The 24,040-nt window shown below is 48.0% G+C and overlaps 3 protein-coding genes across 7 annotated transcripts in view; all 3 read right to left on the bottom strand.

The window, feature by feature from the left end:
* The window catches only part of LOC144502318 (protein spinster-like), a 49,045-nt gene extending 40,125 nt beyond the window's left edge, over positions 1-8,920 (bottom strand). Inside the window, exons 1-3 of the mRNA XM_078226137.1 lie at positions 8,567-8,920; positions 1,774-1,892; positions 608-755 (exon numbers count right to left, since the gene is read on the bottom strand). Coding sequence (XP_078082263.1) covers positions 608-755; positions 1,774-1,892; positions 8,567-8,781 — 482 coding nt within the window. The 5' untranslated portion in view covers positions 8,782-8,920. The remainder of the gene's footprint in view (positions 1-607; positions 756-1,773; positions 1,893-8,566) is intronic.
* LOC144502320 (retinoic acid receptor RXR-alpha-A-like) overlaps positions 1-24,040 on the bottom strand; it is a 423,978-nt gene that overhangs the window by 197,213 nt on the left and 202,725 nt on the right. For 2 of the 3 annotated variants that reach the window (XM_078226138.1, XM_078226139.1), the window contains exon 1: positions 18,498-18,534. The exons of the other annotated variant lie outside the window; for it this stretch is intronic. In XM_078226138.1, coding sequence (XP_078082264.1) covers positions 18,498-18,519 — 22 coding nt within the window. In that variant the 5' untranslated portion in view covers positions 18,520-18,534. Of the gene's footprint in view, positions 1-18,497; positions 18,535-24,040 lie in introns of those variants that run through there. 3 annotated transcript variants of the gene reach the window in all.
* Positions 13,805-24,040, bottom strand: part of wdr5 (WD repeat domain 5) — a 75,481-nt gene continuing 65,245 nt past the window's right edge. For all 3 annotated transcript variants that reach the window (XM_078226145.1, XM_078226146.1, XM_078226147.1), the window contains exons 12-14: positions 21,481-21,555; positions 20,607-20,694; positions 13,805-15,683 (exon numbers count right to left, since the gene is read on the bottom strand). In XM_078226145.1, coding sequence (XP_078082271.1) covers positions 15,583-15,683; positions 20,607-20,694; positions 21,481-21,555 — 264 coding nt within the window. In that variant the 3' untranslated portion in view covers positions 13,805-15,582. The remainder of the gene's footprint in view (positions 15,684-20,606; positions 20,695-21,480; positions 21,556-24,040) is intronic.

The raw sequence follows: 24,040 nt of genomic DNA, 5'->3' as shown, positions 1-24,040 counted from the left end.
CCACCCCCTCGCACCTCACCCCCTCGCACCCCACCCCCTTGCCTCGCACGCCATCCCCTCGCCCGCCACCGCCTCGCCCGCCACCCCCTCGCCCGCCACCCTCCACCCCCTCGCCCTCCACTCCTCGCCCTCCACCCCTCGCCCTCCAGCCCCTCGCCCTCCAGCCCCTCGTCCTCCAGCCCCTCGCCCTCCAGCCCCTCGCCCTCCAGCCCCTCGCCCTCCAGCCCCTCGCCCTCCACCTCTTCCCTTCACCCCTCACACTCCACCCCCTCTCCCTCCACCCCTCTCCCTCCACCCCCGCACCCTTCACCCCTCTCCTTCCACTTAACTACCCCTCACTCCCAACTGACTTCCCTCATCCTTCTTAAAGGGGAATCCCCCAAGACAATCACCAACGGAACGTTAAACCAATCTCTCTGCTCCCAGAGAGATGGTGTGAGTGATTGTCCCAGAGTTCCATCATCGAGATCTCACTCCAAATAAAGTCATGAGGATTGTGTGAGGAGAAATGTTCCAGGTTAGTGACCATTGACTGGGGCCCAGAGAGACGGACGGGGATGGTAGATGGTTGGTGAAGGTCTGAGGAGGTGGAGGTTGGAGATATCACCTGATCCCTTGCCCAAAGCGTAGAATCAACAAGTGCCAGTAATGTTTGGCAAATCCCATCAACAGCGTCATGAGGCTCCAGAGGAAGAGGCTTGCCGATAGGAAATTCTTCCGGTTGACAGAATCCGCCATAAATCCAATGGGAATTCCTGAGGCAGAAACATGGAAGGATCACATAAATACAGAATGGCAGGACCCGCGGGCAAGGGTGGAAACCCTGGAAAACCTCTGGCATCAAAACCCCTGTAGGCACAGCTCAGATCAAAGTGAGCAATGACCACACCCAATCCCTGTGCTGCCAATACTTTGCTCAACCAGCCCAGGGTCCAGACCTGTCCTCAGTGTCCAGAGGAGAGAGGACAAAATCAGCAAGCGTTCCTGTTCAGTGATAACGAACAAACATGGGGGAAGGTGGGATTGGCTGGAATCTCCTCCAGATCCACAAAAAAATCCAATTCTACAGGATATCAGGACATCTGGATAAAGCGGTTCAGAAGGCATACGGTATACTTGCCTTTATTAGCCGAGGCATAAAGTTTAAGAGCAGGGAGGTGATACTGGAACTGTATAAAATGAAGGTTAGGCCACAGCGAGAGTATTGTGTGCAGTTCTGGAATCTACATTATGGGAGGGATGTGATAGCACTGGAAAGGGCACAGAGGGGATTTACCAGGCTGTTACCTGGGCTGGAGAGTTTTAGTTCTGAAGAGAGATTGGATAGACTGGGGTTGTTTTCCTTGGAGCAGAGGAGACTGAGGGGGGACATGATTGCGATGTATAAAATTATGAGGGGCACAGATAGAGTAGTCAGGAAGGAACTTTTCCCCTTGGTGAAGGGATCAATGACCAGGGGGCAAAGATTTAAGGGAAGGGGCAGGAGGTTTAGAGGAGATGTGAGGAAAAACTTTTTCACCCAGAGGGTGGTGGTAGTCTGGAACTCGCTGCCTGAAAGGGTGGTGGAGGCAGAGACCCTCATAACATTGAAGAAGTATTTAGATGCTCACTTGTGATGCCAAGGCAGACGGCTATGGGCCCAGCACTGGGAAATGGGGTTAGAATGGTTGGGTGGTTTGTCTTTGACCAGCACAGACATGATGGGCTGAAGGGTCTTTTCTGTGTTGTGGACCCTCTATGACTCTGTGAATGATGTTTTATTGAGACACTGACCTGTGAAGGTGTAAACGAGAATGAAGACAGGACCGGCAATGACCTGATATTCCCATCCAGATCCGTCATAGTTCCATTGACACGACTGCGTCTTGTTCTCATTCAGGAGAGATAGGCAGCTGGGAATCAACAGGAGCTTAAATTATATAAAAGAATAAAACTCTCTGAGTTCATTGTCTCTCTGACAACTCTGTTCCATTGACTTTCTCTCCAGCATTCTCCCCACATCTAAACAATATCCAAACATCTCATTCAGCATAAAGGGAGGAAGAGAGAAAACAGGGAACTACAGAGCAGTGAGCCTAACCTCGGTACTGGGGAAGTTGCTAGAGTCTATTATCAAGAATTTCATTATTCGGCATTTGGAAGGCAGTGGTATAATCAGACAAAGTCAGCATGGATTTACAAGAGGGAAATCATGCTTGATGAATCTATTGGAATTCTTTGAGGATGTAACTAGTAGAGTTGACCGAGGAGAACCAGTGGATGTGGTTTATTTAGACTTTCAGAAGGCTTTTGACAAGGTCTCACATAACAGACTACTGTGTAAAGTTAAAGCACATGGGATTGCAGGTAATGTCTTGAGATGGATAGAAAGCTGATTAGCAGATAGGAAGCAAAGAGTTGGCATAAATGGGTCTTTTTCCGATGGGCAGTCAGTGACTAGTGGGGTTCCACAGGGATCTGTGCAAGGACCCCAACTGTTCATATGAGATATTAATGATTTGGAAAAGGGAACTGAATGTATTATCTTCAAATGTGCAGATGATACAAAGTTGGGTGGGAGGGTGAGCTGTGAGGAGGATGCAGAGATGCTTCAGCATGTGTGTGTGGGCAGGGCAGATGCAGTATAATGTGGATAAATGCGAGGTTATCCACTTTGGTAGCAATAATAGGAAGACAGATTATTATTTGAATGGGTGTAAATTGAAAGAGGTGGATACTCAGTGAGACCTTGGAGTCCTCGTGCATCAGTCGCTGAAAGTAAGCGCGCGCAGGTACAGCAGGCAGTAAAGAAGGCAAATGGTACGTTGGCCTCATAGCGAGAGGATTTGAGTATAGGGATAGGGATGTTTTGCTGCAATTGTACAGGGCGTTGGTGAGGCCACACCTGGAGTATTGTGTGCAGTTATGGTATCCTTATCTGAGGAAGGATGTCCTTGCTCTCGAGGGAGTACAGCAAAGGTTTACCAGGCTGATTCCTGGGGTGGCAGGTCTGTCATATCAGGAGAGACTCTGTTGGTTAGGATTATATTTACTGGAAATTAGAAGAGTGAGAGGGGATCTCATAGAAACTTATAAAATTCTAACAAGTTTACATAAGAACATAAGAAATAGGAGCAGGAGTAGGCCATCATTGTTCCACAGGAGCAGGCTGAGGGTAAGGGAGCTCGTTTGTGCACTAATTTATTTATTTATTTTTCAGTTAAATTTGTGAAAAAAAATCGGGGTTTTTTTTTCAAAACAGGAAGTAGGCCCAGCAGCAGCCTGGGAAAGTTTTGGAGGGTTTAAAAGTAGGCCGCACCTTTGAGCGGGCAGCGTCGTTAGCGGGCAGCAGAGTGAGCAGGGGGCAGAGTGAGAGCTGAAGGGCTTTGGCTCAAAACGGCTTCGGCGAGAACAGACAGAGGCGAGAGTAGGTTTTTTTTTTCTTTTTCAGAAAGTTTATTCCTGTATTTCCCCAGAGTAAAACAAAATATGCCAGGCAAGATGTTGGAATGCTCCTCTTGCAGGATGTGGGAGATCAGGGAGACCTCCGGTATCCCTGACGACAGCACCTGCAAAAGATGCATTCAGCTGCAGCTGCTAGCAAAGCGTGTTAGGGAACTGGAGAAGGAGCTTGATGACCTCCATCTAATTCGGGAGAATGAGAAGTTTATAGACAGTAGCTTTAGGGAGATAGTTACACCTAAGCAGCAGAGCACAGGAAATTGGGTTACTGTAAGGAGAGGAAATGGCAGTGTGAAAGGACAGGCAGAGCAGGGTTCCCCTGTGGCCATACCCCTCCACAACAGGTATACTGAATTGGATACTGTTGTGGGAGATGCTTTACCTGGGACAAGCTGCAACAGCCGGAACTCTGATACTGAGTCTGGTTCTACAGCGCAAAAGGGTGGGATGAAGAAGAGGAGAGCAGTAGTGATAGGGGACTCGATAGTCAGAGGTACGGACCGGAGGTTCTGTGGTCGGGACAGAGACTCCCGCATGGTTTGTTGCCTCCCAGGTGCCAAGGTCAGCGATGTCTCTGATCGCATGCACAGCGTTCTAAAGTGGGAAGGTGATCAGCCAGATGTCGTGGTACACGTCGCTACCAATGACGTGGGAAGGAAGAGTGAGGAGGTCCTAAAGAGTGAGTACAAAGAGCTTGGAAGGAAGTTAAAAAGCAGGACCCCGAGGGTAGTAATCTCAGAATTGCTACCTGAGCCACATGCCAGTGAGGGCAGGAGTAGGATGCTTGAGCGGATGAACACGTGGCTGAGGAACTGGTGCAGGGGACAGGGTTTCCAATTCTTGGATCATTGGGACCTCTTCTGGGCAGGTGGGACCTGTACAAGAGAGACGGGTTACACCTAAACTACAAGGGGACCAATATACTTGCAGGGAGATTTGCTAGTGTTATTGGGGAGCGTTTAAACTAGATTTGCAGGGGGATGGGAACCAGAGTGCCAGAGCAGATAGTGGAGCAGGGGTAAAAAGACAGGTTAGTTCAAGCAAAATCACAAATGGAAGGGTAGAGTGTGGTGGAAATAATGTTTTGAGGTGTGTCTATTTCAATGCCAGGAGTATTGTGGGGAAGGCAGATGAGCTGAAGGCGTGGATAGACACATGGAAATATGACATTATAGCCATTAGTGAAACTTGGCTACAGGAGGGGCAGGACTGGCAGCTCAATGTTCCAGGGTTCCAATGTTTCAGGCGGGATAGAGGCAGAGGGATAAAAGGTGGGGGGGGGTGGCATTGTTGGTCAGGGAAAATGTTACAGCGGTACTCAGGCTGGATAGATTAGGGAGCTTGTCTACAGAGGCCCTATGGGTGGAGCTGAGAAACAGGAAAGGTATGACCACATTAATGGGCTTGTATTATAGACCACCCAATAGTCAGCGAGAATTGGAGGAGCAAATCAACGGAGAGATAGCTGACAACTGCAAGAAACACAAAGTTGTGACAGTAGGGGATTTTAATTTTCCACATATAGATTGGGACTCGCATACTGTTAAAGGTTTAGACGGGGTAGAGTTTGTAAAATGTGTTCAGGAGAATTTTCTACATCAGTATATAGAGGTGCCAACTAGAGAGGATGCGATATTGGATCTCCTATTGGGAAATGAGTTAGGGCAGGTGATGGATGTGAGTGTGAGGGAACACTTTGGATCCAGTGATCATAATGCCATTAGTTTCAACCTGATTGAGGATAAGGATAGATCTGGTCCTCGGGTTGAAGTTCTGAACTGGAAAAAGGCCAAATTTGATGAAATGAGAAGGGATCTGGGAAGTGTGGATTGGCACAGGCTGTTCTCTGGTAAGGATGTAAATGGAAAGTGGGAGGCCTTCAGAGGAGAAATTTTGAGAGTGCAGAGTTTGTATGTTCCTGTCAGGATTAAAGGCAAAGTAAATCGGAATAAGGAACCTTGGTTCTCGAGGGAGATTGTAACACTGATTAAGAGGAAGAGAGAGTTGTATGAAATGTACAGGCAGCAAGGAACACATCAGATGCTCGAGGAGTATAAAAAGTGCAAGAAGCTACTTAAGAGGGAAATCAGGAGGGCTAAAAGAAGACATGAGGTTGCTTTGGCAGACAGAGTGAAGGAAAATCCAAAGAGCTTCTATAGGTATGTTAGGAGCAAAAGGATAGTGAAGGATAAAATTGGTCCTCTTGAAGACCAGAGTGGTAGACTGTGTATGGAACCAAAAGAGATGGGGGAGATACTAAATGGTTTTTTTGCATCCGTATTTACTGAGGAAACGGGCATGGAGTCTACGGAAATAGGGCAAACTGGTAGGGAGGCCATGGAACCTTTACAGATTAAAGGGGAGGAGGTGCTCGCTGTCTTGAGGCAAATCAGAGTGGATAAATCCCCAGGACCGGACAGGGTATTCCCACGGACCTTGAGGGAAGCTAGTGTTGAACTTGCAGGGGCCCTGGCAGACGTATTTAAAATGTCAGTATTCACGGGGGAGGTGCCGGATGATTGGAGGGTGGCTCATGTTGTTCCGTTGTTTAAAAAAGGTTCCAAAAGAAATCCGGGAAATTATAGGCCAGTAAGTTTGACGTCGGTGGTGGGCAAGTTATTGGAAGGTGTGATAAGGGATAGGATCTACAAATATTTGGATAGACAGGGACTTATTAGGGACAGTCAACATAGCTTTGTGCGTGGTAGGTCACGTTTGACCAATCTATTAGAGTTCTTCGAGGAGGTTACCAGGAAAGTGGATGAAGGGAAGGCGGTGGATGTTGTCTACATGGATTTCAGCAAGGCCTTTGACAAGGTCCCTCATGGGAGGTTAGTTAGGAAGGTTCAGTCGCTAGGTATACATGGGGAGGTAGTAAATTGGATTCGACACTGGCTCAATGGAAAAAGCCAGAGAGTGGTTGTGGAGGATTGCTTCTCTGAGTGGAGGCCTGTGACTAGTGGTGTGCCGCAGGGATCGGTGTTGGGTCCATTGTTGTTTGTCATCTATATCAATGATCTGGATGATAATGTGGTAAATTGGATCAGCAAGTTTGCTGCTGATGCAAAGATTGGAGGTGTAGTGGACAGTGAGGAAGGTTTTCAAAGCTTGCAGAGGGATTTGGACCAACTAGAAAAATGGGCTCAAAAATGGCAAATGGAATTTAATGCAGACAAGTGTGAGATATTGCACTTTGGAAGGACAAACCAAAGAAGAACGTACAGGGTAAATGGTAGGACTCTGAAGAGTGCAGTTGAACAGAGGGATCTGGGAATACAGGTACAGAATTCCCTAAAAGTGACGTCACAGGTGGATAGGGTCGTAAAGAGTGCCTTTGGTACATTGGCCTTTATAAATCGGAGTATCGAGTATAAAAGTTGGAGTGTTATGGTAAGGTTATATAAGGCATTGGTGAGGCCGAATTTCGAGTATTGTGTACAGTTTGGTCACCTAGTTACAGGAAGGATGTAAATAAGGTTGAAAGAGTGCAGAGAAGGTTCACAAGGATGTTGCCGGGACTTGAGAAGCTGAGTTACAGAGAGAGGTTGAATAGGTTGGGACTTTATTCCCTGGAGCGTAGAAGATTGAGGGGAGATTTGATAGAGGTGTATAAGATTTTGATGGGTATAGATAGAGTGAATGCAAGCAGGCTTTTTCCGCTGAGGCTAGGGGAGAAAAAAACCAGAGGACATGGGTTAAGGGTGAAAGGAGAAAAGTTTAAAGGGAATATTAGGGGGGGTTTCTTCACGCAGAGAGTGGTGGGAGTGTGGAATGAGCTGCCGGATAAAGTGGTAAATGCGGGGTCACTTTTAACATTTAAGAAAAACTTGGACGGGTTCATGGATGAGAGGGGTGTGGAGGGATATGGTCCAAGTGCAGGTCAGTGGGACTAGGCATAAAATGGTTCGGCAGAGACAAGAAGGGCCAAAAGGCCTGTTTCTGAGCTGTAATTTTCTATGGTTCTATGGTTCTATCTAGCCCCTCGAGCCTGCCCCGCCATTCAACAAGATCATGGCTGATCTGAAGCGAATCAGATTAGATTTAGGGTTAGACAGGGTGGATTCAGAAAGAATGTTCCCGATGGTGGGGGAATCCAGAAGTCGGGGTCATAGTTTGAGGATAAGGGGTAAATCTTTTAGAACTGAGGTGAGGAGAAATTTCTTCACCCAGAGGGTGGTGAATGTGTGGAATTCACTCCCACAGAAAGTAGTTGAGGCCAAAACATTGTCTGATTTCAAGAAGAAATTAGATATAGCTCTTGGGGCTAAAGGGATCAAAGGGATATGGGAGGAAGGGGGGATCAGGATATTGAATTTGATGATCAGCTATGATCACAATGAATGGCAGAGCAGGCTTGAGGGGCTGAATGGCCTCCTCCTGCTCTAGTTTCTATGTAACATAGCCATTAATCAGTCAAACGCCATTCGCAGTCACAATCTTTCACTATGCCGGCAATCTTACCGGCTCACCGCACGGATCGCGGCCAATGAACCAAACTCTGCGTCAAACAGGAGCTGCTGCATAAATGACTTCAGAACCAAAACCATTTAGATATTTTCACTTTCTACTTCAGTTGAAAAATCTCCATGAAAAAAATCTGTTTCCACAACCCCTCCATCTTCATAATCCCGCTCTCTCCGTCCTCATTCCCGCTCTCCATCCTCATCTCGCTCTCTCCATTCTCCTCCCGCTCTCTCCATTCTTATCCTGCTCTCTCCATCCTCATTCCCGCTCCCTCCATCCTCATTCCGCCTTCTCCATTCTCATTTCCCTCTCTCCATCCTCATCCCACTCTCTCCATTCTTATCCCACTCTCTCCATTCTTATCCCACTCTCTCCATTCTTATCCCACTCTCTCCATCCTCATCCTGCTTTCTCCATCCTCATTCCGCCCTCTCCATCCTCATTCCCGCTCTCTCCATTCTCAGGCCAAATCTCCTGTCTTTTCTCACCCAGATTCCTCCAAACTCCACCTCTCCTTCCAACATTCCCATGGTTTCCAGCTCTGATTACAAATGTCCCAGATGTTTGACCTGGTGACATCCAGCTATCCATCTCTCTTCCCATAGCCAGGTTTCATATCCCATTGCTGGGGTGACAGTTTGGTCTTTGACTCTGTACTCACCTGTCCTGGGAGCTGGCATTGTGACACTGTGTCCTCTGCCCCACACTGTCTCTGGGAAGGCAGCTCCTATCTCCAAACTGAATGTCCTGTGCTAGGGGCTGGATTACAATGGCCAGGATGTAGCGGTCCAGTTGATTGAGGAGGTAAGTGAGCAGGAGGCAGCTCAGCACGTGAAGCGGGTAAACGCCAGCTTGGCAGATACCCAGACACCCCATCACGCTCAAAACTCAAACTCAACTCACGGCATCTCTCAGTCCCCTCGGCAGAAACCTTTCCCCAAAATGACAGCAGCTCCAGATGGTGTCAAACAGTTAGTGAAACACTGGGTTTCACTTCCTTAATCAAACTCTAACCAAAAACTGTAAGTCCATAAATATAGAACAGCAAGAGAGAGAGACAACAAACCAGCCAACTGACAGAGACCCCAACCCCCCGACACAATAACTGCCAGAGACCCCAACCCCCAGACACAGAGACTGCCAGAGACCCCAACCCCCAGACACAGAGACTGCCAGAGACCCCAACCCCCCTGACACAGGCAGCGGAGGAGAACCATTAGAGGTAGGTTCTTTACTCTATTCCAGAATTCCAGAGATTCACTCTACCCCCCGGACACAGGCACCTGGGAGAGACCCTACTACCCGGACACAGACACCTGGGAGAGACCCTACTACCCGGACACAGACACCTGGGAGAGACCCTACTACCCGGACACAGACACCTGGGAGAGACCCTACTCCCTGGACACAGGCACCTGGGAGAGACCTTACACCCGGGGACACAGACACCTGGGAGAGACCCTACCCTCCCTCCGACACATATCTGGGAGAGACCTTACCCCCAGACACAGGCAACTGGGAGAGACTCTACCCCCCGGACACAGGCACCTGGGAGAGACCCTACACCCTGGACACAGTCACCTGGGAGAGACCCTACTACCCGGACACAGACACCTGGGAGAGACCCTACTCCCTGGACACAGGCACCTGGGAGAGACCTTACGCCCGGGGACACAGACCTGGGAGAGACCCTACCCTCCCTCCGACACAGATATCTGGGAGAGACCCTACCCCCAGACACAGGCAACTGGGAGAGACTCTACTCCCCGGACACAGACACCTGGGAGAGACCCTACTCCCCAGACACAGACACCTGGGAGAGACCCTACTCCCCAGACACAGACACCTGGGAGAGACCCTACTCCACAGACAGACACCTGGGAGAGGCCCTTATCCCCAGACACAGGCACCTGGGAGAGACCCTACTCCCAGGTCACAGGCAGCTGGGAGAGACCTCCCCTGAGACAGACATCTGGAAGAGACCCTACGCCCCGGACACACACACCTGGGAGAGACCTCCCCTGAGACAGATAGCTGGGAGAACACCTCTCCCTCCAGAGAAAGACAGCTGAAACCTTCCCAAGACAGAGAACCCATGACCTGTACTGTCTAAAGCACAAGGGCAGCAGATACATGGAAACACCACCAACTGCAAGATCCCCTCCATGCCACACACCATCCTGACTTGGAAATATATCACCATTCCTTCATATCACTGGATTAAAATCCTAGAATTTCCTCCCTAACAGCACTGCGCATGTACCTACACCACATGGAACCCAGCGGGTTCAAGAGGCAGCTCACCACCACCTTCTCAAGGGGTACAATTAGAGATGGGAAATAGATGCTGGTCTGCCAGCAACACCCATATCCTGTGAGTGAATTAGAAGTGAAGAAGCCCTACAGTGCAGAAAGAGGCCATTTGGCCCATCGAGCCTGCACCGACCACAGTCCCACCCCGTTATCCCTACATATTTACCCTCTCATCCCTCTAACCTATGCATCTCAGGACACGAAGGGGCAATTTTAGCATGGCCAATCAACCTAACCCGCACATCTTTGGATTGTGGGAGGAAACCGGAGCACCCGGAGGAAACCCACACAGACACGAGGAGAATGTGCAAACTCCACACAGACAGAGACCCAAGCCGGGAATCGAACCCAGGTCCCTGGAGCTGTGAAGCAGCAGTGCTAACCACTGTGCTACCGTGCCGCCCATTAAAGATTAAAGAGCACAATGCCGACAGTGTACACCAATAGCAATGGGGTTCAGATCAAGCAGGCTGGATGGTGTTGAACTGCTTAAGTGTCATTGGAGCTGCTTCATCCAGGCAAGTGGAGAGTACTCCATCACACTCCTGACTTGCGCCTTGTTGATGGTGGACAGGCTTTGTGGAGTTGGGAGATAAGGGCCAAAGGGCCTGTTTCCATTCTGTATATCTCTATTACTCTGAGTTACTCATCACAGAAATTGAAGCCTGTGATAAGCTCCTTTAAGAAGTTTAACAACACCAGGTTAAAGTCCAACAGGTTTATTTGGTAGCAAAAGCCACACAAGCTTTCGGAGCTCCAAGCCCCTTCTTCAGGTGAGTGGGAATTCTGTTCACAAACAGGGCATATAAAGACACAGACTCAATTTACATGAATAATGGTTGGAATGCGAATACTTACAACTAATCAAGTCTTTAAGAAACAAAACAACGTGTTTCTTAAAGACTTGATTAGTTGTAAGTATTCGCATTCCAACCATTATTCATGTAAATTGAGTTTGTGTCTTTATATGCCCTGTTTGTGAACAGGATTCCCACTCACCTGAAGAAGGGGCTTGGAGCTCCGAAAGCTTGTGTGGCTTTTGCTACCAAATAAACCTGTTGGACTTTAACCTGGTGTTGTTAAACTTCTTACTGTGTTTACCCCAGTCCAATGCCGGCATCTCCACATCATAAGCTCCTTTAGCCATGGCAGTTACATGACTGGTCCAGTTGATTTTGGTTGCATGGCTTGATGATGTTAATATTATTGAATCACGAGAGATGATCTCTTGTTGGAGGTGGTCATTGTCTTGTCTGCTAAGAATGTTATTTGCCATTTATCAGCCCTGGATATTGTCCAGGTCTTGCTGCATTTGGACATGGACTGCTTCAGCATATGAGGAGTTGCAAATGGCGCTGAACATTGTGCAATAATCGGCGAACATCCCCACTTCTGACCTTATGATGGAAGGAAGGTCATTGATGAAGCAGCTGAAGATGGTTGGGTCTCGGACACTACCCTGAGGAGCTCCTGCAGAGATGTCCTGGAGCCGAGATGACTGACCCTCCAACCACCACAACCATCTTCTTTTGTGCCAGGTATGATTCCAACCAGCAGAAAGTTTGCCCCAAATCCCACTGACTCCAGTTTTGCTAGGGCTTCTTGATGCCACACTTGGTCAAATGCTGCCTTGATGTCACAGGCTGTCACTCTCACCTCTGGATTTATATTATAACCATGCTCTTTTCAAAGCTCCAATGGGCCTGAAACTAAGTTGTCCTGGCAGTCTTTGAACTGAGTTGGGATTGGGGAGTGGAATCAGCTCCGGTTCCATTCCAGGGACTGACACCATTTCATCTTGCTGTGTGTGAGGATGTAATTAATGGTTCTCTTTGATGTCCATATGGACAGTTACCACGATGATACGGGGTGAAAGGTCACAAAAGGTAGAAGTATCAGAGGGTTTTCCGGGGAGGATTGAAACCCGGGACTTCAGCACTCAGGCGACCCACCAGTTTGCTGATGTCTGCAGCTAACCAGATGTCACTGAGGATCTGTGGTCTGGTGTGGAGCGAGTTCCAGTGAAGGTTACAAAAATTCAGAACAGGTCCCAGTTTTTTTGGAAGGGCCAGTGTCAATGGGAGTCCATCATTTGCTGTCAGTCGACAGTGTTGGTAGTGGGCAACACTCACCCCAACTAGAGGAAAGTCCAGGAAAAATGTGGCCACTTCCTCCACAAAGCAACAACTCCAATTGTAACTGAGACCACCTGCCCAGAGATCCCCTCTCCCCACACCCCCAATAGCACCACAACTATTCACACCGTGAGCTGGCACAATTCATTGCATTGTTAACCTCAACATTAAACTGTAACTGCTTCCCCCAAACACACAATAAAAGTGACCAAGTCAGTATGTGTGGAACCCGCACCCCAGTGAGAGGCAGTGTGTGGAACCCGCACCCCTGTGAGAGCCAGTGTGTGTGGAACCCGTATCCAAGAGTCAGTGTGTGTGGGACGCGTACCCCAGTGAGTTTTTGTGTGGGACCCGTATCCCAGTGAGAGTCAGTGTGTGGAACCCGCACCCCTGTGAGAGTCAGTGTGTGTGGAACCCGTACCCAAGAGTCAGTGTGTGTGGGACCCATACCCCAGTGAGTTTTTGTGTGGGACTCGTATCCCAGTGAGAGTCAGTGTGTCTGGGACCTGTACCCCAGTGAGAGTCAGTGTGTGGGGGACCCATACCCCAGTGAGTGTGTGTGGGGGACCCATACCCCAGTGAGAGTCAGTGTGTGGGAGACCCGTACCCCAGTGAGAGTCAGTGTGTGGGAGACCCGTACCCCAGTGAGAGTCAGTGTGTGTGGAACCTGTACCCCAGTGAGAGTCAGTGTGTGTGGGACCCGTATCCCAATGAGTCAGTGTGTGGGGGACCCGTACCCCAGTGAGAGTCAGTGTGTGTGGGACCCGTACCCAAGAGTCAGTGTGTGTGGGACCCGTACCCAAGAGTCAGTGTGTGTGGAACCCGCACCCCTGTGAGAGTCAGTGTGTGTGGAACCCGTACCCAAGAGTCAGTGTGTGTGGGACGCATACCCCAGTGAGTTTTTGCGTGGGACCCGTATCCCAGTGAGAGTCAGTGTGTGTGGAACCCGCACCCCAGTGAGAGTCAGTGTGTGTGGAACCCGCACCCCAGTGAGAGTCAGTGTGTGTGGAACCCGCACCCCAGTGAGAGTCAGTGTGTGTGGAACCCGTACCCCAGTGAGAGTCAGTGTGTGGAACCCGCACCCCAGTGAGAGTCAGTGTGTGGAACCCGTACCCCAGTGAGAGTCAGTGTGTGGAACCCGCACCCCAGTGAGAGTCAGTGTGTGGAACCCGTACCCCAGTGAGAGTCAGTGTGTGGAACCCGCACCCCAGTGAGAGTCAGTGTGTGGGGGACCCGTACCCCAGTGAGTCAGTGTTGATGGAATGTGCAAGTGTTAGTGACAGACTTGCATCCACTAGTCTTGCATCTCAATGTTACACTATACGTGAGTAAGCTGATGTTGAGTTGCGCTGTCCAATCACATCCTGTGTATTTAATAGAAATTGTTCAGTGAGATTTATTCTTCGATGACTTATCGCTTTCTCCCCTCAACAATAAACAAACACACAAGGTTTTTATGTTCAAACCTCTTGTATTAACTGGAAATCAAGGGGAAAATTACACCTAAACCTCAGACAGCTGGAAGTCTTGACTCCAGCAGAGATCGTCACAACTATTATTCACAGGCAAGGGGAAGTTATTCCCTCAGTGTCTTTGTATTACACAGTACCATCAGCAACTCAGACAAATATTAAAGGATATTGGCTGCACACAACCAAAACCCAGTACAAAGCATTGCCCAGGAAAAGCTGTCAGCACCGGAGCTCACAGGGAAAGTGTTGGGGCAAAACCACATTTCAGCACCAGTCAAATCTTTTAACCACCCGATACCTTCCTGCAAACAAACTCCACACCAGAGACTGCAGTAAATCGCCCCTGTAACTCAGGCAGTTACTCAAACTGGACAATCAGGAAGTCCCTCGTTCCGTGGCTGGTCTGTGACATCAGCTCATTTCAAACCTGGACTCCACTGTCCAGGAATGGAAGGTTCAGGAGCAGAAACCTTGGCCAATTCGATTTTCCCCATCCTTAGCTCAGTGACTGAGATTGGTCAGAGCTATTAGTCACCTACACTCAGCCAACAGAGCGAGGAGCAAACCGGGAACTTGTGTGTTCCCGAGTCCCACACAAGAGCTACTCCTGCCCTGGTCGAACAGCTCCCCATTGCCACGTTGTCTCAGAATGGTGGATTTGCAGGTTTGAGGTTGCTATGGAGATCAGTTCTTCTCGTGGTTTGAAATTGGGGCTGAATGATCAGAACCGCAGGTCTGATTCCCGGTGACAGCAGGACACCCTCCACAAAACCAGTGGTGATGACAAGAGCCCAGAGTTACAAAGATTAATCATCTCCTGTGACACACTGGTAGATCTGGTGAGTGGGAACTCTTCCCTTTGAGTTTCAATCCACATGCAGGATGATTATCCACTGCCAGTGGGCTGTCTACCAACACTGTCTAAAGTGGGTGGGGAGATACCCAACACCAGTCCAGTTTTATTTGATGGGTTGAATTAGGACATTCACAATTAATACCAGCCTGTGACACTGACTCCTTAACGAGCTCATGTCCAGGGCACACCCAGGATAGCCGGCGTGCTGTTAGTAATGCTGGAACTAAATACTGCTGGGAGAGATCTGGACACAACATCATTGAGGGTACGTTCACCAGGGAATCTTCCTGCATGACACACTCGATCGGAGGCTGGACAGGGGCACAGCAAACCAGAACCTGATGGCAGGACTATCCAAGGTGACAGGAATCAGTGACCAGTTAGTACAGTCAGGCAGTTAGCTGGGACCACAGCTGGAACAGCGCTGGGGGAGAAGGACGGGGGCTAGAGTGGATTTGGAGACAGGGAGACACACAAAAAAGAAATTTAAAAGACAAAGATGGTTACCTGGCTAATTTAAACTGGCAGCCAACCATCAACATCAAGTTTACAAAAACATTTTATCAACAACTAAAACTGCTTTTAAAAAATGAGTTTTCACAGGAATTGAGTTGGGGGGAAAAAAACCATAAGTGATTTGGTCACTTAAAAACTTCAGTAAGGTGTGTGTGCGTGCACGAGCGTGTATGCACGTGTCTGTATGTATTTAAGCGTACAATAATTTGCTAAGTGTTTTGAATCCACAGTAAAAATGGGACTTGTTCCGATGCTTCCACTCAGTCTGTAATCCCGTCACCAGTTCAGCAGAGTCTGCACAGTCTCAGACAGGAGTTCAAGGGGCCTGTCCCTGTGTCGGGCAGGTTGGGACAGGATGTCCTTCTCAAAGTGGAGACACTGCTGTCTAACAGTCACTCCTCCACAGTTTGATTGTCTTGTCATTCTCCAATGCTGCCGATGCGATGATGTTCTCTGTTGGGTGACAGGCTGTGGAGATCACAACATCTGGAATGGAACCAGCAGAGAGTTAATGAGACAAACCCTGGCACAGCGAGAAGAAACCTCTCTGATAAACGTCACAACCCCCCTGAAATGAGTCTAGACGTGTTGGAAATGCTGAATTCCTCACTAAACGTCCACTCAGTCACCACAAGGCTGCCAGTTTGATTTGGGCCGTGGTTTCATGACACCAGTGGCTTTATCTAACACTGTCCAGAACACAGGGAACAGCCACATAATCAGAGCTGGATCATTCAGGGCTAATACCACAAAGTACTTTTTCACAGAGCTGAAACTCCACCAGCACTAATACTTTCAGTTGTGGGTAACTCGGCTCAGTCCAGAGGAATTAAGCTAACCTATATCTAGTTCCAACTAAAAGCACACAGATGCAATTGAAAACGATAGCTCTCAGCCTAGGCCAGTTAACGGGAGAGAATGTACAAAACTCAGACCTCCACAGCACCATTAATTCATATGTGGCACCCAATAATACCCTCAGGGTGTGTAGAAGCTACACACACTTCAGCAGCAAAGTTTTCAAATAAACTCCAGTCTTTTTTAACTCTTCTTAATTTCCATTTCCTCATTACGTCGCCCACACTTTCTTGTGACCACAAGATTCTCTTCCTCTTCTCAAACATCTGATTTCTTTCCTGCATCGTGGCCGGGTTCCTGAGAAATTTGTACTGGGGCTTTCAGACATTTAACATTTGCATCAATGACGTGAATGGAGTAGAAGGTTGTACATACAAACCTGCTGATGACGCACACAGAGCAAAAAAAACTTGTAAAAGTTCTGATGAAAAATTAACCGTTTCAACGCACGGATTTCCACAATTCACAGCATTTTGCTTGAGAAGTTGTAGAGAATGAGAGGAGTCGCGAATGGTACTGCACACCTTGCAATCATCAGCCAACATCCCCATTTATGACCTTTTCTTTGAGGGAAGGTCATTGATGAAACAATTGAAGATGGTTAGGCCGAGGACACTCGATTGATTCCAGGGATGAAGGACTTGCCTTACAAATTGAAATTGAGCAGTTTAGGCCTTTACTCGCTGGAGTTTAGAAAAGCGATTGATCTAATGGAGGTTAACAAGATGCTAAAGGGGATTGATGGGGTCGATGCAGACAGGATGTTTCCCCTTGTTGGACATTGTAGAGCAAGAGGCCACAGTTTCAGGCTAAGGGGTGGCAGATCTAAAACAGAAATGAGGAGGAATTACTTCACTCAAAGGGTCGTGAATCTCTAGTATTCACTGCCCCAGTTCACAGTGGAAGCTGAACACTAAACAAATTATAACATTAAGAACTAAAAGCAGGAGTAGGCCATCTGGCCCCTCGAGCCTGCTCCGCCATTCAATAAGATCATGGCTGATCTTTTTGTGGACTCAGCTCCACTTACCCGCCCGCTCACCATAACCCTTAATTCCTTTACTGTTCAAAAATTTATCTATCCTTGCCTTAAAAACATTCAGTGAGGTAGCCTCAACTGCTTCACTGGGCAGGGAATTCCACAGATTCACAACAGTGTGTGTGAAGAAGTTCCTCCTCAACTCACTCCTAAAGCCGCTTCCCCTTATTTTGAGGCTATGCCCCCTAGTTCTAGTTTCAACCCCCAGTGGAAACAACTTCCCTGCTTCTATCTTATCTATTCCCTTCATAATCTTATATGTTTCTATAAGATCTCCCCTCATCCTTCTGAATTCCAATAAGTATAGCCCCAGTCTACTCAGTCTCTCCTCATAAGCCAACCCTCTCAACTCCGGAATCAACCGAGTGAATCTCCTCTGCACCCCCTCCGGTGCCAGTATATTCTTTCTCAAGTAAGGAGACCAAAACTGTACACAGTACTCCAGGTGTGGCTTCACCAGCACCTTATACAGCTGCAACATAATCTCACTCTTTTTAAACTCCATCCCTCTGGCAACGAAGGACAAAATTCCATTTGCCTTCTTAATTACCTGCTGCACCTGCAAACCAACTTTGTGATTCATGTACAAGGACACCCATGCACCCATTTAAGGACGAAGGTTAGGTTTTTAGGAGAGGGCTGAAGGGTTATGGGGAGCGGGCATAAAGGTAGCGATGAAACCGAAAGGAGATCAGCCATTAGAACATAGAAAAGCTACAGCACAAACAGGCCCTTCGGCCCACAAGTTGTGCCGAACATGTCCCTACCTACTAGGCTTACCTATAACCCTCTATCTTACTAACTTCCATGAACTTATCCAAAAGTCTCTTAAACGACCCTATCGAATCCGCCTCCACCACCACTACCGGCAGCCGATTCCACGCACCCAACACCCTCTGAGTGAAAAACATCTCCTCTGTACCTACTCCCCAGCACCCTAAACATGTGACCTCTTGTGGCAACCATTTCAGCCCTGGGTAAAAGCCTCTGAGAATCCACTCTATCAATACCCCTCAACATCTTATACATCTCTATCAGGTCACCTCTCATCCTTCGCTTCTCCAAGGAGAAAAGACCTAGCTCTCTCAACCTACCCTCATAAGGCATGCCACCTAATCCAGGCAACGTCCTTGTAAATCTTCTCTGCACCCTTTCTATGGCTTCCACATCCTTTCTGTAATGAGGCGACCAGAACTGGACACAGTACTCCAGGTGGGGTCTGACCAGGGTCCTATACAACTGCAGCATTATCTCCTGATTTCTAAACTCAATTCCTCTATTGAAGAAGGCCAGTATTCCAGACGCCTTGTTAACCACAGCCTCTACCTGCGATGCTGCTTTGTGCGTCCCATGAACCCAGACCCCAAGATCCTTCTCATCTTCCACACTGCCAAGCGTCTTACCCTTAATATTATATTCTTTCATCCTATTCGACCTGCTAAAATGAACCACCACACACTTATCCGGGTTGAAGTCCATCTGCCACTTCTCCGCCCAGTCTTGCATCTCATCTATGTCTCGTTGCAACTGCTGACATCCCTCTACACTATTCACAACAGGATGTTGCCTGGTATGGAGGGTCTTAGCTATGAGGAGAGATTGGGTAGACTGGGGTTGTTCTCCTTGGAAAGACGGAGAATGAGGGGAGATCTAATAGAGGTATACAAGATTATGAAGGGTATAGATAGGGTGAACAGTGGGAAGCTTTTTCCCAGGTCGGAGGTGACGATCACGAGGGGTCACGGGCTCAAGTTGAGAGGGGCGAAGTATAACTCAGACATCAGAGGGATGTTTTTTACACAGAGGGTGGTGGGGGCCTGGAATGCGCCGCCAAGTAGGGTGGTGGAGGCAGACACGCTGACATCGTTTAAGACTTGCCTGGATAGTCACATGAACAGCCTGGGAATGGAGGGATACAAACGATTGGTCTAGTTGGACCAAGGAGCGGCACAGGCTTGGAGGGCCGAAGGGCCTGTTTCCTGTGCTGTACTGTTCTTTGTTCTTTGAATGTGGGGAGTGTTTGTATCATTTTTGAAGGGGCAACAAGCAAGGTCAATGAGGGCAGTGTTTGATGTTCCCTCCATGGATACGAGATCCCACATTTCAGACTGGTCAGAAAAATAAAAGCTCATGGAATCCAGGGGAAGTTGGATCTAAATTGACTCATTGGCAGAAGGGTTATGGCCAAGGCAGTTTTTGAGATTGGAAGGCAGTTTCCAGTGGGATTCCACAGGGCTCAGTACTGATCCTTCGGTCCTTGCAGTATATATCAATGATTTAGACTTAAATATAGGGACATGGTTAAGTACTGCTGTCTCACAGTACCTGGGACCAAAGGTTCAATTCCAGCCTTGAGTCACTGCCTGTGGGGAGTCTGCACGTTCTCCCCATGTCTGCATGGGTTTCCTCCAGGTGCTCTGGTTTCCTCCCACACTCCAAAGATGTGTGGGTTAGGTGGATTGGCCATGCTAAATTGCCCATAGTGTCAGGGGTTTAGCAGGGTAAATACGTGGGGTTACGGGAATATGCCCCGGGTGGAATTGTGATTGGTACAGACTCAATGGGCTGAATGGCCTCCTTCTGTACTGTAGGGATTCTATGTTTGCAGAGATGGTACAAAAACTGGTCATTTAGTTGATAGTGAGGGAGGAAGCAGGAGACAACAGGAAGATACAAACAGACTAGTCAGGTGGGAAGCAAAATGGCGAACGGAACTGAAGTATGAAATGATGAATTTGGGAAGGGCGGGTGAACCAATGGAATACATAAAACATGGCAGGATTTCAGAGTGTAACGGAACAGTGGGACCTTGGAGTGCATCTCCCCACATCGCTGAAGGTCATAGGACACGTAGATAAGGGGGTTAAGAAGCCATTGGGAACACTTTATTCACTGAGGCCTGAGTGGAAGAACACAGAGGTTCTATTAGAATTATATACAACACTAGTTGGAGCACAACTAGAGTACTGAGTCAAGATCTGGTTTGTGCATTAGAGAAGGATTTGACCACTCTAGAGATGATAGACAGGAGGTTTCTGAGGATGGTGCAGGAATGGAGAATTTCAGCTAATAGCAGTATTGGGTAGGTTGGGATTGTTTTCTTTGAAGCACTGTAGGTTGAGGGGAGATTTAATTGAGGGTTAGAAAATTACAAGGAGTCGAGATAGAGTGACTAGTAAGGAACTATTTCCATTATTAGAGATTAATAAGCAGAGGGCATAGATTTAAATAGTTGGTGGAAAGATTAGAGGGGAGTTGAGTGTTTTTTCTCACCCAGAGGGTGGTGGAGATTCGGAAGTCTTTGCCTGAAAGCGAGGTAGAGGAAGAAACTTTAAAAAAAACACTTATGCACTTGAGGTGCTGTAACCTACAGGACTATAGACAGAGATGGAAGGTAAGAAGAGACTGGACAGCACAATTCAGCCAGAACAGACACAAAATGGTGTAATTCTATGTCCTAATGTGCCCAATCATAAGATTACTGTTCACAGACAAGGGACCGGTCTCCTCACCTGTATGTCCCTGTAATTTCTGCACTATCTCCTTCGTCTGCAGGTTCCAGATGTACACAAAGTTATCCTCAGAGCCTGATACAATCCACTTCAAAAAGAAAAATCAGTTATTCATCAAAAAAGCACAATATTTAACACAATTCACAGCCTATCAATATTTACTTTTCTTTCTTCCTCCCTTATATACTTATCCAGCTTCCCCATAAAGGTATCCCTGCTATTCCCCTCAATCACTCCCTGCAGGAGGGGATTCCACATTCCACTCTCTGGGTAAAAGGAGTTTCTTCCAAATTCCCAGCTGGATTCAGTGACTATCTGCTATTTGTTTATAGTCCTCTAGTTCTGGTCTTCACCACAAATAGAAACATTTTCTCTATGTCTGTCTGATCAAACATCTTCAGAATTATAAAGACTTCTACAAAGTCTCCCCTCAAGCCCTCACTCCTCAGCAGAGAAGAGCACCCGGCTTTCCTGAGGTTTAGAACTCACTATCCTTGCAAATCTTTCCCTAGCGCCTGTATATCTATTCTGGAATTTGGAGACCCGAAATGTGCACTGTTAACTGGTTAAATCTACATAGATGGATTTGTAACCAACAATATCTCACTCACATCGACAAGATAAGCCCCCAGTCCCATAAAACTCACTGGAAAATGACAGGGTTGGTGCAAGCGTAATGCCCTCCCACAGTTCAATAACTCAGCCAGACTCATGTAAGCAGAACGATGGCTCGGGGGAGAAGGAAGCGAGGATCACAGACTCCAACAGTAAAGACAACCTTCTCAGGAGACACAAAAAGGGAACCGAGCTACACTCCCGTAATAAAAACTGGGTGACTCCAGTCACAGAATGAAAGACAAACTGTTGGACTTACCTTGCCACCAGTAACAGAGAAGTTGGCGAATATGCAATACTTCTCATTCTTGTGCCCTGTGTAGGTCTTTAAACACTGAAACATATGCAGTAAGTGTCAGTAACTCTTCACAGCCAGACAGTGATGCACACCACCAGCAAACAACATCAGCTGAAGCACAGAGTGACACAGGCAGATTAATACCTACTCTCTCCCACCATGGTGATGATACAACTAAAATATCAAGTCTCAAAGTCTGACCCTGGTGTTTCTGAGCATCTGTGATAGAGGGCGCCTGAACTCAGAGGATATCCCACAAGAAGGTGCTTGCAGGCACTCACGCGCTGGTTTGGTTCTGGGACCAGCAGTGAAGGTCCTGGCTGCTCGAGTCTCCAGGGACCAGCAGTGAAGGTCCTGGCTGCTCGAGTCTCCAGGGACCAGCAGTGAAGGTCCTGGCTGCTCGAGTCTCCAGGGACCAGCAGTGAAGGTCCTGGCTGCTCGAGTCTCCAGGGACCAGCAGTGAAGGTCCTGGCTGCTCGAGTCTCCAGGGACCAGCAGTGAAGGTCCTGGCTGCTCGAGTCTCCAGGGACCAGCAGTGAAGGTCCTGGCTGCTCGAGTCTCCAGGGACCAGCAGCGAAGGTCCTGGCTGCTCGAGTCTCCAGGGACCAGCAGTGAAGGTCCTGGCTGCTCGAGTCTCCAGGGACCAGTAGGTACAGGAAGGCATAGATTGTTCAAACAGCCATCTGTCCCTTCTTGCTCATGCCAACCCTCTCCCCAACCCTCTCCCCGGCCCTTTCCCCGGCCCTCTCCCCAGCCCTTTCCCCACACCCCCGCTAATTTCTTCTTTCCAAGTATTTCACCAATTCCCTTTTGAAAGTTATTAAATCAGCTTCCACTTCCCATTCAGGCAGCACCTTCCTGATCATAACTCACCGTGCTAAAAACAAATTCTCAAGTCCCAGCTCCCATCATCAATCCTAGCCTGCCAGGTCACACGCTACAGGTTCTACAGCCAGCCTAAGATGATGGCACTGATCAAACAACTGGGCAGTGGTCTGGTTTATAAATGGACTCATCAATATCTTAATCACCCTTTCCCCATATCCCTTTAGCCCCAAGAGCTATATCCAATTTCTTCTTGAAATCAGGCAATGTTTTAGCTTCAACTGCTTTCTGTGGGAGTGAATTCCACACAATCACCACCCTCTGGGTGAAGAAATTTCTCCTCACCTCCGTTCTAAAAGGTTTACCCCTCATCCTCAAACTATGACCCCGAGTTCTGGACTCCCTCACCATCGGGAACATTCTTCCTGAATCTACCCAGATAAACTCTGTTAGAATTTTAAAAGTTTCTATGAAATCCCCTCTCACTCATCTCAGCTCCAATGAATATAATCCTAACTGGCTTAGTCTCTCCTCATATGACAGACCTGCCATCCCAGGAATCAGCCTGGTAAACCTTTGCTGCACTCCCTCTATAGCAAGGACATCCTTCCTCAGATAAGGACACCAAAATTGCACACAATACTCCAGGTGTGGCCTCACTAATGCCCTGTACAATTGCAGCAAAACATCTCTATCCCTATACTCAAATCCTCTCGCTATGAGGCCAACGTACCATTTGCCTTCTTTACTGCCTGCTGTACCTGCACACGCTTACTTTCAGCGACTGATGCACGAGGACACCAAGATCTCATTAAGTAACTACCTCTCTCAATTTACACCCATTCAAATAATAATCTGTCTTCCTATTATTGCCACCAAAGTGGATAATCTCATGATTATCCACATTATACTGCATCTGCAATGCAGATGCCCCCACATTCAGCCTGTCCAAATCACGCTGAAGCATCTCTGCATCCTCCTCACAGCTCACCCTCCCACCCAACTTTGTATCATTTGCAAATTTGGAGATAATACATAGAACATAGAACATTACAGCGCAGAACAGGCCCTTCGGCCCACGATGTTGCACCGACCAGTTAAAAAAAACAAAAAACTGTGACCCTCCAACCTAAACCAATTTCTTTTCGTCCATGAACCTATCTACGCATCTCTTAAACGCCCCCAAACTAGGCGCATTTACTACTGATGCTGGCAGGGCATTCCAATCCCTCACCACCCTCTGGGTAAAGAACCTACCCCTGACATCGGTTCTATAACTACCCCCCCTCAATTTAAAGCCATGCCCCCTCGTGCTGGATTTCTCCATCAGAGGAAAAAGGCTATCACTATCCACCCTATCTAAACCTCTAATCATCTTATATGTTTCAATAAGATCCCCTCTTAGCCGCCGCCTTTCCAGCGAAAACAATCCCAAATCCCTCAGCCTCTCCTCATAGGATCTCCCCTCCATACCAGGCAACATCCTGGTAAACCTCCTCTGCACCCTCTCCAAAGCCTCCACATCCTTCCTGTAATGTGGGGACCAGAACTGCACACAGTACTCCAAGTGCGGCCGCACCAGAGTTGTGTACAGTTGCAACATAACGCTACGACTCCTAAATTCAATCCCCCTACCAATAAACGCCAAGACACCATATGCCTTCTTAACAACCTTATCTACTTGATTCCCAACTTT

The sequence above is a fragment of the Mustelus asterias genome, chromosome 13 (genome assembly GCF_964213995.1).
Source record: "Mustelus asterias chromosome 13, sMusAst1.hap1.1, whole genome shotgun sequence".
Classification (NCBI taxonomy): domain Eukaryota; kingdom Metazoa; phylum Chordata; class Chondrichthyes; order Carcharhiniformes; family Triakidae; genus Mustelus; species Mustelus asterias.
Note: the sequence above shows the minus strand (reverse complement) of the source record. Positions and strands in the feature narration are given on the sequence as shown.